Genomic DNA, 12270 nt, shown 5'->3' with positions numbered 1-12270 from the left:
TCCGAATAATGATTCAGGACTCGATACGAATAATGGTGCGTCGCTGAATGATCATCGACAGCGGAAACAGTCCGCGAGAAGCGTGTGTCATTCGCGATGCTTGACATGGCTTGGCACGCGTTGCCAAGATGGTGGTGGTAATGGAGGCACGACGACGATAGTCGGACCTCTTTCCGTGTCATCGTCTCGCTTCGGAGTTCCTCTTTAATTCTTCCCTAGCTCCTCAGAGGGTGTCTGTTTTTGATGAGCACGTCAGTGGTGGGAAGCTAGTATCGATGTGTTAGTTCTGTGCATCGTCGTGAAGAGATCGCTAGACGGTCGGTACATCTGTGAGATCGCTGGTGCGCCGTCCAAAAATAGACAAATGAACAACGAGCGTGCCATCCTTGTCGGTGGTTCCACGCACTCCGTAACAATGCACAATTATTAAAAGGTTCGTGGTCAACACCAGATAGGAATGGAGGTGCTCAAAACCAGCCAGGAGATAGTGCATGAAGGTTGGCTCATTAAATCGCCACCCACAAAACTTTGGCGAGCGGTTAGTATCTCGTACAACTGTGGCAAACACAGAATTCTATCCGTTCGTAAACTTTCCATTGTTTACGTTCTTGAACGCTTGTCAAAACCACCGTGTCTACATTCCTTCGTTGAACTCTGCCGAATTCTAACCTCGAATCTTGAGAAGTATTGGTAACTTTTAAACTATTAGAATGTTTACATTTTTATTCACTTTGTACGATACTTAATATTTTGTGTCGAGTAAACAGTACGACTTGAATTCGTTTACTATGTTTATTTAATTCCAGCGATGGAGGAAAAGGTGGTTTGCTCTTCGACATAGTGGAGAATTACCTGGACAATACTTCTTGGAGTATTACACCGATAGACCTTGTAGGAAATTGAAAGGCCGTATTGATCTCGATCAATGTGAACAGGTAAGTTCGGAGTTTGAGATGTTTCTTTTATTTTGTACGTTACAATTGTTATTTATCTATGTTTGCGTATAGGTAGATGCAGGGCTAAGATTCGAGAACCGAAAGCAAAAGTATCAATACATGTTCAATGTTAAGACACCAAAACGGACGTATTATCTAGTGGCAGAGAGCGAAGCTGATATGAACAAGTGGGTAGACGCGGTTTGTCAAGTGTGCGGGTTGAAGGCGTATACGCAAGACGAAGAACAGCAATGTCAAAGTAAGTGCCATTGGTAGTTGAATTATTTAAGATCTAATTTTCAATTTTAACTGAAATTACTACATTTTTGTACAGTGTTCCAGTTCGAAACACAAGAATCCCCACCCATTTCACCTACTAGCACCATTTCTGGTCCTTACATTCCTATTAGCGAATGCATTTCTGGTCGTCGCTTAAACGACACCAGTTCTCTCAATTCGGCTCTCGGTCAAGGACCAGAACATTACGATGCACCAAGACGATTGGCTCCTTCTCCTCCTAGATCTCCAACAACGACCGACGCGGAGAGCGTCTTTACCGATGACGAATGGACTGCTCCTGTGCCTAGTGTCAACTGGGAAACGTTTCCTTCCTCGGGTAACTTTATTAGCACTTGTTTTCGCTTTGTCTAAATATGTAACATAAATCTTTTACGATAGGTGAATCCAAACAACCGCAAAGTTCGAGCGATGCGGAGATTGGTTCCTGGAGCGTTAGAAAACGATTTGGAAAGTTGAGAATCGTTGATTCTGCTGTACCGCCTTCCGCAGAGAAGTTACCAGCACCTCCTAGACCACCAAAACCTCCGCACATGTTACCTGAAAATCCTGGTCATAATTATTTAAATTTAGATGGTGCTACCGAAAGCTCAAAACCTACTACCCCAGCCACCCCTGCACCATCGACACCCGCGACTGCAACCGTAACAGATGAATCCTATGATTTTCCAAGATCTCATCAACCGGGACAAGCACCCGATACAAATACGATCGATCAATCTTCTAAACATTTTTACTCGAACGCCGCCCCTAGCATTATTGAAGAAACGCGTGTGTTTCGGTACGACTTTCAAGAAGATGAACCATCGAGTCCTCGCTCCGAAAGTTCAACGACTGCTACGTATTCGAATTTACCAAGTCCTCTTGTTCGAGATAATTCGACATCTGTACCAACGACAATGGCACCGCCACCACCAGTTGTTTACAGAGAATTAAAGCCAGGGAGAAAAACTAGTGACTCTACATCAATTATTAGTAATGAACCTTCACCAGGACCAATAGTGCCAGTCCTAGAAATGAGTTCTGCGGAACATTCACCCGCTGAACCGCCGAGTATTAACAGAAAGCTCAAACCACCGTTAAATAAATCTCCCGTGGAAGGTACAGGTAGCTACACCTACGTTTCCCTATTAAATGTAATTTTGATCTGGGAAATTTCAAGAAAAATTCAACCGTATTTCAGGACCTCTCCAATTAGCTTCTCCACCTGGAAGAGGAAGAATTAGAGCAGCCCCTAGTCCAACGCCTCCGACTCATGTACACTCAAATAGACATCAGTCAACATCGGACGAAGATAATAACGCTTTTGATGATAAAGAAGAGGTTTGTAAGAATATATCGATAAATTTGATATCGTGTTTATTAATACTATTCCGTCGATATATTTTTATTTCGATACAATTTTTTTCAGATATACTATTATCAGGATCAAAATACGTTCATTCCTGCTTCGAATCGGCGTCTTGTTGTTTTGCAATATTTAGATCTTGATTTGGAAGCAACAGAAAGTTTTACGTCTTCGAGCTTACCCCCGACTCAATCTCCACCAAATACGACGGTATACAAAACAGTGGATTTCTTGAAAACCGAAGCATTTAATCGTACCCGTCAACGAGTCGAAGAGGAAAGGAAACAATGCACGGACGAACTTGCTTAGCGTGAGCTTTTGTCTTTGTTTTGAATTTTGTTCACTAAATTCTTGAATGCATCAAAGAGAAAAAAGCTGGAGATTCGCAAACGTTTTTAAGTAGTGTATAGTACTGTTACTATTTTACTAGCACTTTACATTACAAGACTGCGATATCTACGCAGGCTTAGCGACTCTTCCAATGCTTTTTAAATTTTTATGTTTGTTATTAAGTCGAAGATGATTTCGAATCTTCGTTATCAATGATATACGACTAGTTGGAAACCGAAGAGATAGCAATATTCAATGGACCAAAAATGTAATGTTAAAGTTAAGGGAAAACGATAAAGAGACGATAAAGGAGCGCTTTTGCGGGACTCGATGTATCACAATTTGTTAAAGAATTTTTAATTAGAAGAGTAAGTATTATTACATTTAGGTACGGTCACTGTTTTTATATAGGTTTTACATACGACTAATACGAGAAAGAGGCATTTTTATTATCGACCATGCAACGAATGGTATGCTGAAATTTTTAGATACCCTAATTTTAACTATTAAACAAATAATATGTAATATATTTTCGATGTGCCTGAATTTATTGTTTTTTTTTTTTTTTTTTGCTGAGGTGATGAGTTGTTTGTTATTGCATATCATGGACGGACAGTGGAATATCATATTTATGGATACAGATACGATGGGCGTATAAAAATTATTTCACAACTATTCTTGGAAAAATGATATCGTGTAAATTTATTTTCGATTACGTCGGTCTTTATAGTTTTTAATGAAAACTGTTGATATAATTGTTTATATCTTACTTACCTATATTCTCATTTCTCTTGTGACTTTACAAGGCAGGTTTTTTAAATGTGTAATTTATATTTAACTGTCGACAGTGTGTTCACTGTACCTGCTGACATGGGTTACTAATGTATGGTAATCAGAAATCCTGGCCATAAAATCACAATAAACGAAAGATATACGCATATTTTTTAACAGCTATTACAACACAGAATCACATGCCATAGCTAGATGTGTATACATATATACGCACTAAAAGTACATAAAAATATATTCTATGTATAAAAAATGTATACATATACAGCAATACATATATGTATACAGTTTTATTTTTATAATAGCTGTATTGTAATTTTCTTACCATAATGAAATTTGTACATTATTGGAAAATTATTCGTTTTATCATTTGTACGAGATAAAATAAGTATTGATCGATAATATTTTTAATTGCCGGGGTTTCAAGGTATCTTTTGTTAAATATAGGCTGATTGAAAACAAAGAGAACAAGTAGAATAGTTTCAGGGTATAAGTTCTAATTTCCTATAAGTACGTGTGATCATAAAACAAATCGTGTCTCAATAACGAGAAAAATTTCTTTTTTAAATTACACTTATGCGTTAATATATTTTGTTCGTAGTAACATATGTACAACACGCGTGACTCATATCAATAAGCAACGCACAAAACACGTCATTAACATACATACATTTCTCAAAGATTTATATATCGTTCAAAATAAATTTAAATAATTTTTCGGCTATTAACGGTTAGCGAAATTGAATTGTAGCGCAACGAACGGAAGACTAATGCGATTGAATAAAACTGAATTTTCATATAAGTAATTCTAAGCATCGTACATTACATCTACGTTCACTAGATCTTTTCACGATAAACTGATGTTACGTTCGAATGAACATCGCCCAAATTCATATTTTTTAAACGGTAGATTATAAAAATCTGCAAATGTTTTATCGAAAAATGTGAAATAAGAGTTTTCGAAAGTAAGAAAAGAAGCACTTGTCTTTATTCACCATTACCATTTGTAAGAATGATAGAGATTTTTTCGTTAAAATTTAAGTTAGAAATATTCTATGAAACGACATTTGTCAATGGATATACGACACGGACAGATTCGCACACCTTGCGCATGCGTTTACTTTCATTTGTTAAACTCTTGATGCTTTATTTCTACTTTACAGTTAAATGTAAATGTTCCACATTGAATTAGAATTTGAAAACAGTCTCCAAGAATAACGTTACTTCGAAAGTATCGAGTACCAGTATATCTTTGGTCGATAAAGCGTGCTGTTTTATCGACGCTGTCGTTGCAAGGTCGTTAGAACGTTCATGCAAATGCTGCCAGGTTATTGGCCTGCGTGGCGGTTGGTGGTGGGATCGACGGAAAACAGCCTCATTCGCTCGCTAACCGTCGAGCGTGCGTTAGTATTTCTGTTCGTGTTCGTCGTCTAGATTGTTTTCTTTCGTCGTGAAACAGAATTGCATCGTGTATAGATCATCTCGTGTCGCGGTAAAGAATATCGAAGGTGTTTTCTTCTCTTTTTTGTGTTGAATCTGTGAATCATTGCATTTTTGTGTTTTATTTTTCGACTGTTATACCGGAAAGTGTGATAGTCCCCCTGTGTGCAATTGGCCTGTTTCGCCACGAGACTGGAATTCAACTGGACGAACTGGAAAACATCGAAAACAATCGTAGCAGCATTTCCAGTTTCGCTTTCAAGGTAAGCTCGTACTAATATCGCACACGTAACGTACATCGAAATTCAAGTTCCACGTGAGGATGATCGATCCGCAGCCACTTGTTGGCCGATGAGATGCGCATCGGTCGACAATGACTAGATTTTAACGTTAACGTAATTTTGTATGGCGTTTCTTACGTCCGAGTAACGTAATTTGGCGTTCAGTTTCGTTCGCTCGAAGTCTCTTTACACAAGAAACGATCTTTCGAAGCAGTACTCGAAACATGTGCAGTGTATTTGTTACGTTTCACCGTCGTACGAATTCAAAATATCCGAACCGTTTTTTCGTCACGTTATTTACGTAAAACTAGGTTCGTTCGTTTCTTCGAGGAACGTAGTTTGTCCAACAGTTGCGTGTAGGGCAACGTTCGCACAGTCGGTAGGTTTCTTGGCCACTTGTGGATTTTTCAACTAGCCAACTGAATCGATCTATATTAGTTACTCGCGTTACCGTTTCTGACCCTTCTCAGCGTTGCAGTGTGACATTCGTTACGAACGTCTGGACTCGTCTCGATTCCATCTTTGATTCGAAACGCTTCGAGCGCGATATTTGTTCGAAATAGATAACGGACGTTTCGATATTGTCGCGTCCGGTCGCGAGAAGCATTGCATCTAAATCGTTCGCGATGTTGCTGCCATTTTACGAAGAATGGAGAGGGGAGGGGGGGCTTTCTTTTTCTATCGTGAACTGTCAACGAAGAATTTTCTCCGTGCCGGCTTCTTTCTCAAGCGAGTTCCAGCATTTCGTCAGCCGAACAATGTTTACGGTTTCCCTTGTGTATGCAACGCCAGCTCGTTATGCATCCACATTGTTGTTGCGTTATTGGCGGTTATTGCGAAGCGCACCGGAGCAAGTGAGAAATTCTCATGCACAATAACGATCATTATCGGTAACGCTCTTCGGGCGAACGTAATACATACACACGTCGTGCGCATTCTTTCGCGAACTTTCGTAATACCGCCATGATGGAAAAATTGAACTTCAATCGTTCCGAAACAGGTATTACGCAAATAGAATGTACTTTTTCTCAATTTTAAATATTTATAGATTCTAAAACGTCTATTTTGTTTACTTTACAAAAATCACCATTCACGATTTACGTCTGTACGCGTTTTTCGGTTAGAAATAATTATTTCGAAAACCACTTCGATCGTACGAATAAAACAATCGTCAAAAGTCCCGAAAGTTTACCACAATTTTCGAACACGAAATCCTCCAATTATTTCGAACGATGTCTCTTCGTTCGATGTACCTCGATACCCTACATTGCACCTATTTCTAACCACGACTTCTTAGAAACTGCAAGACCTCCCGTTTAATTTATTATTTCGCGTAGAAACACGCGTAGAAACCAACGGTCAGAATTTCCTTTCGAAAACGGTTCTCTGCTCTTTGATGTTTGCCAAAATCGATCGAGTTGTTTCAAAACGATGAAACGTTTCAAGACCCGGCCGCATCAAAGTTCCGATTTTATTTATCGATGCAAGCACCCGGGGGGGCACTCTTTGATCTCGATCGACCGGAACGGGAGAACGAATTTGGACGCGACGATGAAGAAATCCCTGAAAATAGATAGGCGCCGATATCAGCCGCTCCTTTGAATCCCATTAGTAGTTCGATAACCGTGGTCCATTCGAACGAAAAAGCGGTTTCTTTCGATATTGGTTTCCTCCTTTTTGCGGCTCGTGGCTCCTCGTTATCTTGGAATATTTCGAAGCCGTGCCACCGCCTCGGTCGATCCTTTTGTCAACCGAATACAGAGAGTTCAGCGTTTTCTTTAGTATATCTCGGCCAGCGGAATAAACCGTCGACACATTATTGCGCGTTCCCTTCGCTCTGGAAATATCCAGCTCTTCGTAATAAAGAACTTGGAAGACCGATCCTTTGTGTCCCTCGAGTTCATTCGGACTTTGCGATAAAGAAGCGTGAGCTATTCTAAACCCTTTTAGAGTTTAATTAAAAGGCGACGATAAGTCGTTACTGGGCGCAGCGACTCTACTCGTTGCCGAACACGATCGATCACAATTTACAATATTTTATCGTCCGTTACTTAAATTTTACGCAAAAGTATCTCCGTTTAAAATACTCTTTCTCGTGCAATGGAACGATTTTGGACACATTCGAACCTCGTCCTCGCGAGTCATAATTTTCTATCGTACGTTGCTTAAATTTTACGCAAAAGTATCTCCGTTTAAAATACTCTTTTTCGCGCAATAGAGACACTTTGGACACATTCGAACCTCGTCCTCGCAATTCACAATTTTCTATCGTCCGTTACTTAAATTTTACGTAAGAGTAACTCCGTTACACTCTTTCTCGCGCAATGGCGAGACTTTGGATACATTCGAACGCTCGTCCTCGGGAGTAATAATTTTCTACCGTCCGTTGTTTAAATTTTACGTAAGAGTATCTCCGTTACACTCTTTCTCGCGCAATGGCGAGACTTTGGATACATTCGAACGCTCGTCCTCCTCTTATTGCGTTCATACCGCATCGTGCGCTACGTTTGGTAGCAACGTATCACTGTTCCTCACCTCTGCACCGTGTCTGCATATTTATCTCTGTATTTGCATATCATATTTCATTTAATCCGTCAATTCGTATTGTATTCAACTCCGGTGCAATGTAAATGCACGATTATCGCGTTGGAGAGACAGCCGATCGTAGATGGGAGTGACTCGAGTCTAGCGTTCGCGTACGTAGAGGTATCGTTGCTTCGAGATCGATCCCTGGTTCCCGGTGAACAATCGGACCTTGCAAAAGGGATCCCCGGTGGCCGTCGGGGAGAGCGAACGGTTCGTTCGTGCGGAAAGAGTCGTTATTTACGACACCGTGGCCCCTATCGCGTAATCTCTACCGATCTGTCCTTCGAAGCGTTTCTTCGTTACGATCGTTTACAAATTTCTCGGTTTTCCGCTCGATGGGGAGATCCGTCGAGACGCGTGGATCTCGTTTACGGTGTACCTTTGCCTCGAGGACGCGTAAAGATCGCGCGACGCCGAGTTCCGCGAACGCGAGCCATTTCCCTGGAACCGCGCGTAGCTGTTCTTTGCTTTTCCGGCGCATTCCATTCTTCGTGCCGCGTTTTCTTAGGACCGGTTTACGCGCGTCTCGCAGGGCTGCGGCAGGTACATCGACCCGTAAAAACCACCACCCACGCTAAAACCGAGATTTATCTCCCGGGAGTATTCTCCCTCGTAACGTTCACGAAAGAGGGATTTCTTAATTTCCATTCGCGCTCAGGTGAGACTCGAATCATCGTTCGTGTCGACGGGTGGGGGGACGCGATCCTCGAGGGAGGGCGTCGCTGAAAATTATTCGTCGCAACGAATAACGTTTCCTCGCTTTTAATTTCGCTCGATTTCTCGATAACTGCCCCGTTGAAAAACAACGCGCCCAACGCCCGACCGACCGACCGACCGACCGTAATTTCTCGACGCTGCAATTAACCGGTGCAATTAAACGTCGTTTGTAGCAATGGGCGTCGTTACTCGGACCGTTTTCGAACGATCGTTCCGTAATTCGTCGGCTCGACGAGTCGTTACGCGTGTACGGACAATTACTCTCGAAGGTGTTTACGCAACCGGTACGCGCTCGGAAGATTTTCGTTCGCGTTTCGAGCAGACGAGCCGGGGAAGAACGTTCATCTTGTTCGCGATACTCGCGCGTCGATCTCGAGCGTTGGAATCGCCTCGGAAGGGACGGTCACTTAGCAACAAGTGTCGCGTCCTCTGTTCGAAGAAACCGATGAGTTTACAGAGAGTCGAGCACCGTAGCGGCGGGTATACGTCGCGTAAGCTGGGTTTCTTCTCGTCGAATCGGTTGCCTCGACGATCGGTGGAGAATTTTCAGTCGCTCGTTTTTTGTTTTTTTTTTTTTCTCTTTCGCAAGCATCGATGTTCCAACCGTGCCGTGTACGATTCCGTTCCCCGGTGCAACCACGCGAATCGTCGCGATACGATTTGCGGCGCTCGTGGTCCTAGAGTTCGGTCGGTTCGGTCGTCCGTTTCGAAACCGCTCGATTGTTTCTCGTGGGGTCTTCGAAGGACAACGGGGCACCCGTACGTGTCCTCTTGTTCCGAGAACGAGCGAATTAACATACATTGTTCGTGCGCGAATGTCGACCGACTCGACTCTCGCGACTCTCTCGTCGTAATAAATAATCAACGAGACACCTCGACGGTTATCCGTACACCGAATAACGTCGCGATCGCGGAAGAAAATTTTGCTTCTTCCCAAAACTCCAACAAACTCCAACAAACTCCAACGTCCACTCTCGTTTGGATACTAGAGAGTTCTCGAGTTCTCGCGACTCTTTCTCCCGATTGACGAGAAACTCTCGCTGCGAGGAAGCGCATCGACCTACGCACACTTTTGTCGTTTCTTCTCCTTCTTCTTTTTTTTTTTCCAATTTGCTCTCCGAAGCTATTTCCCCGTTGGCGCAATCGCGAGCGGATCGAACGCGTGGCAGGTTTCTACGGTTAAACAGAGAGATTAGATTCCCATCTCGTTCGGCGTTGCGTTCGAACAATGAGTTGCACAACCGTTCGCGAAGTCGGAACGCGTTAACGTCTTCCTTCCCCTGTTCTCAGGTTTTTTCACCGCGCGAAAAACGCATTCTCGAGTCGCTGTTCGAAGCAGCGATCGTCAACCCGAGACCCGTGTACGCGGTTGGGAGCGTAGGTACGAGAGATTTCGATTCGCGTAGAGTTGTTACGTGCCGGACGATTTTCGATACTAGTGTGCGTTTATTGTATCCGGTGGGAAATATTACGGTTACGAGCCGATGTTACTTTCATCTTCGCGCGAACATCGAAGTAAAGTGTAGTCAAAAATCGCTGAGTCAGGATCGCGGCTCGAACCGTGCGATCGAACGAGCGTCGCGAATGAATCGTCGTTGGTTTTGTCGGAATGAAACGTTGTTCGACCGATGGTCGTTGAATTTGTCGGTAAGTTTGCAACAGGAGTCGGTGCACCGATTCGTCCGGTCGCTTCGTAACGAAATGTTGGCCCACGGGTTCCACGTGCCCGAACGAATTCCATTTTGGTATCGAGCGATGGATCGAGGCGTGGGCGGGAAAATCGAAGCGTCGAGCTCCACTCGATGGGCCCTCGATTCGAAACGAGCGCGATAATCGAGGATTTTATTATGGCGTCGAGTCCGTATCCGTTCTCGCGGCTTTCAGTCCCTGACATTTCAGAGCGGTTCGCTCTCTTTCGCTCTCTTTCCCTCTAGATCCGAGGCGCCTGTAGGGCGCGCCTAAACCAGGTCGACTCGCGATATAACTCTTCTCTCGGTTTCCTGTCTAACGCAATAAACCGCACGCGTGTAGTGCGTGTACCACTCGATAGTGTCAGCCGCGGGACACGCCTGCTGGAAAGAGGGGGAAAATAACGAAAACGTCGGACAATTTTCACAAGGCGTATCTAAAGCGCGGTTCGATTATTCGGGAAAGTAAATCTCGCGTGAAGCTTTCGAACGACGAGGAACTTTCGTTCTCGAAATACTTACCAGACATCTCTTTTGGATCTTCCATCGGTTTTTTTTCTTTAGGTAGCATTACTTGAAACAGGTCTCCTCCAAGTACCGCGAATCGACGGTTCTCTGCTCGGATATTTTCGTATTAATTGCAATTTGGACTTCGTCCAAAGATTAGATTCGTTGGTCGACGATAAACGACAATGATCGTTCACGGAAACGAACGTTCGATTTCGGCTAGAAGATAGATCGTCGCCGATCGTGGAAACGAAACGAGAACGACCGGTGTTTCCGCGTATAATTCTCGAAAGTTTTCTTCTTCTTCTTCCATTTTTTCTCTTTCGAAGCCCGTAGACTCGGGCTAACGACCAACAGCGACGTCGACGCCGCTTAAGAACAAGAACGAACGAATCCACGGTTGCTCCGTGTCGGAACAGGTTTATCGCGCTCGTCGTTCAAATATTTGCGTACACGTGCGCGCGGCGGGAATGTCGAGGCGCCGATCGAAAAACGAAACAAGGATTAAGGGCGGTCGCGTGCTGGTGGTAGCTTTGAAAAATTTATCGCTGGCCCGAGCCACGGACAGGTAGGCAGGAATAGGCGGACCGACGCTCCGGAATGTCGCTAATGATCGTCGCCGCGTGAACGTAGGTGTTGCACGGGTTTCGGTTCGTTTCGTCGCTCAGCGAGCACGATGGAAACCGCGCGTGTGTTGCTAGGCGAAATTTACCTTGGGAAAACTCGTGGAGACGTTGGAAACTCGATCGTGGAACGACGGGGCGACGATTACGTCGAACGGAGGTCGTTCGACTCTCCCAGCCAGTGGCCGATCGTTTTTTCGAGGGCAAGTTTCGAAAACGGTGGCTAATTGCACGATCGGTGAATCGTGCCGTGGTCGCGTTTACCGGCCGAATGGGCGACGAAAATGTAGTTTTAACCGCGCGCGAAAATTACTACGGGACCCTGCACGCGTTTCGTTGGTAAATTAGTTCGAAGTTCGCGGTACAATAAAGCGACGATATTTGTTCGCGTACCCTCGAACGACGCTCGGTTCTGGCAGCTGTCCGCAGCGCACCGAACGCTCCAATCCGGTATTGTCTTCTTTTCCGCGTCTATTTCGAAATAAGCTGTCGAATATTGATTTTTTCGCGCAGCTTGGGACGATGTTCGTTCACGCTCGCGCTCGTTGGGTTTTACAATTCGGAGCGATGCGAAGACTGACGGGACCAAAGTTCGTAAAAGTAAAACGTAACCTGCGAATACCGAGGAAAGAATTCGATCGAGATGGAAGAAACCGTAACGCGTTTTCTCGAAACGGTTACAACGTGATCCAACTTTCGTCGCGCGAGTTGTCGAATTCCAACGGTGCA

At 43.9% G+C, this 12270-nt stretch overlaps 2 protein-coding genes across 4 annotated transcripts in view; both read left to right on the top strand.

Annotated features, from left to right (window-relative positions):
* On the top strand, nucleotides 1–4667 carry LOC143150956 (uncharacterized). 3 transcript variants are annotated; one of them, XM_076319584.1, is made up of 7 exons: nucleotides 1–538; nucleotides 807–935; nucleotides 1008–1194; nucleotides 1270–1551; nucleotides 1614–2339; nucleotides 2416–2555; nucleotides 2644–4667. In XM_076319584.1, the coding sequence occupies exons 1-7, from the start codon at nucleotides 458–460 to the stop codon at nucleotides 2887–2889; spliced, it is 1791 nt and encodes a 596-aa protein (XP_076175699.1). In that variant the 5' UTR covers nucleotides 1–457; the 3' UTR covers nucleotides 2890–4667. The 3 variants fall into 3 exon arrangements, with proteins under 3 accessions (XP_076175699.1, XP_076175700.1, XP_076175701.1); XM_076319585.1 differs by having other exon boundaries at nucleotides 2–538; nucleotides 1614–2333; XM_076319586.1 differs by lacking the exon at nucleotides 1–538 and adding an exon at nucleotides 553–690.
* Nucleotides 4668–4711: 44 nt separating this feature from the next.
* LOC143151666 (uncharacterized) overlaps nucleotides 4712–12270 on the top strand; it is a 40164-nt gene continuing 32605 nt past the window's right edge. Inside the window, exons 1-3 of the mRNA XM_076321016.1 lie at nucleotides 4712–4740; nucleotides 4965–5102; nucleotides 5198–5402. Of these exons, the coding sequence (XP_076177131.1) occupies nucleotides 4712–4740; nucleotides 4965–5102; nucleotides 5198–5402 (372 nt within the window). The remainder of the gene's footprint in view (nucleotides 4741–4964; nucleotides 5103–5197; nucleotides 5403–12270) is intronic.

The sequence above is a fragment of the Ptiloglossa arizonensis genome, chromosome 9, assembly GCF_051014685.1.
Source record: "Ptiloglossa arizonensis isolate GNS036 chromosome 9, iyPtiAriz1_principal, whole genome shotgun sequence".
NCBI lineage: Eukaryota > Metazoa > Arthropoda > Insecta > Hymenoptera > Colletidae > Ptiloglossa > Ptiloglossa arizonensis.
This window is presented reverse-complemented; position numbering and strand designations above follow the sequence as displayed.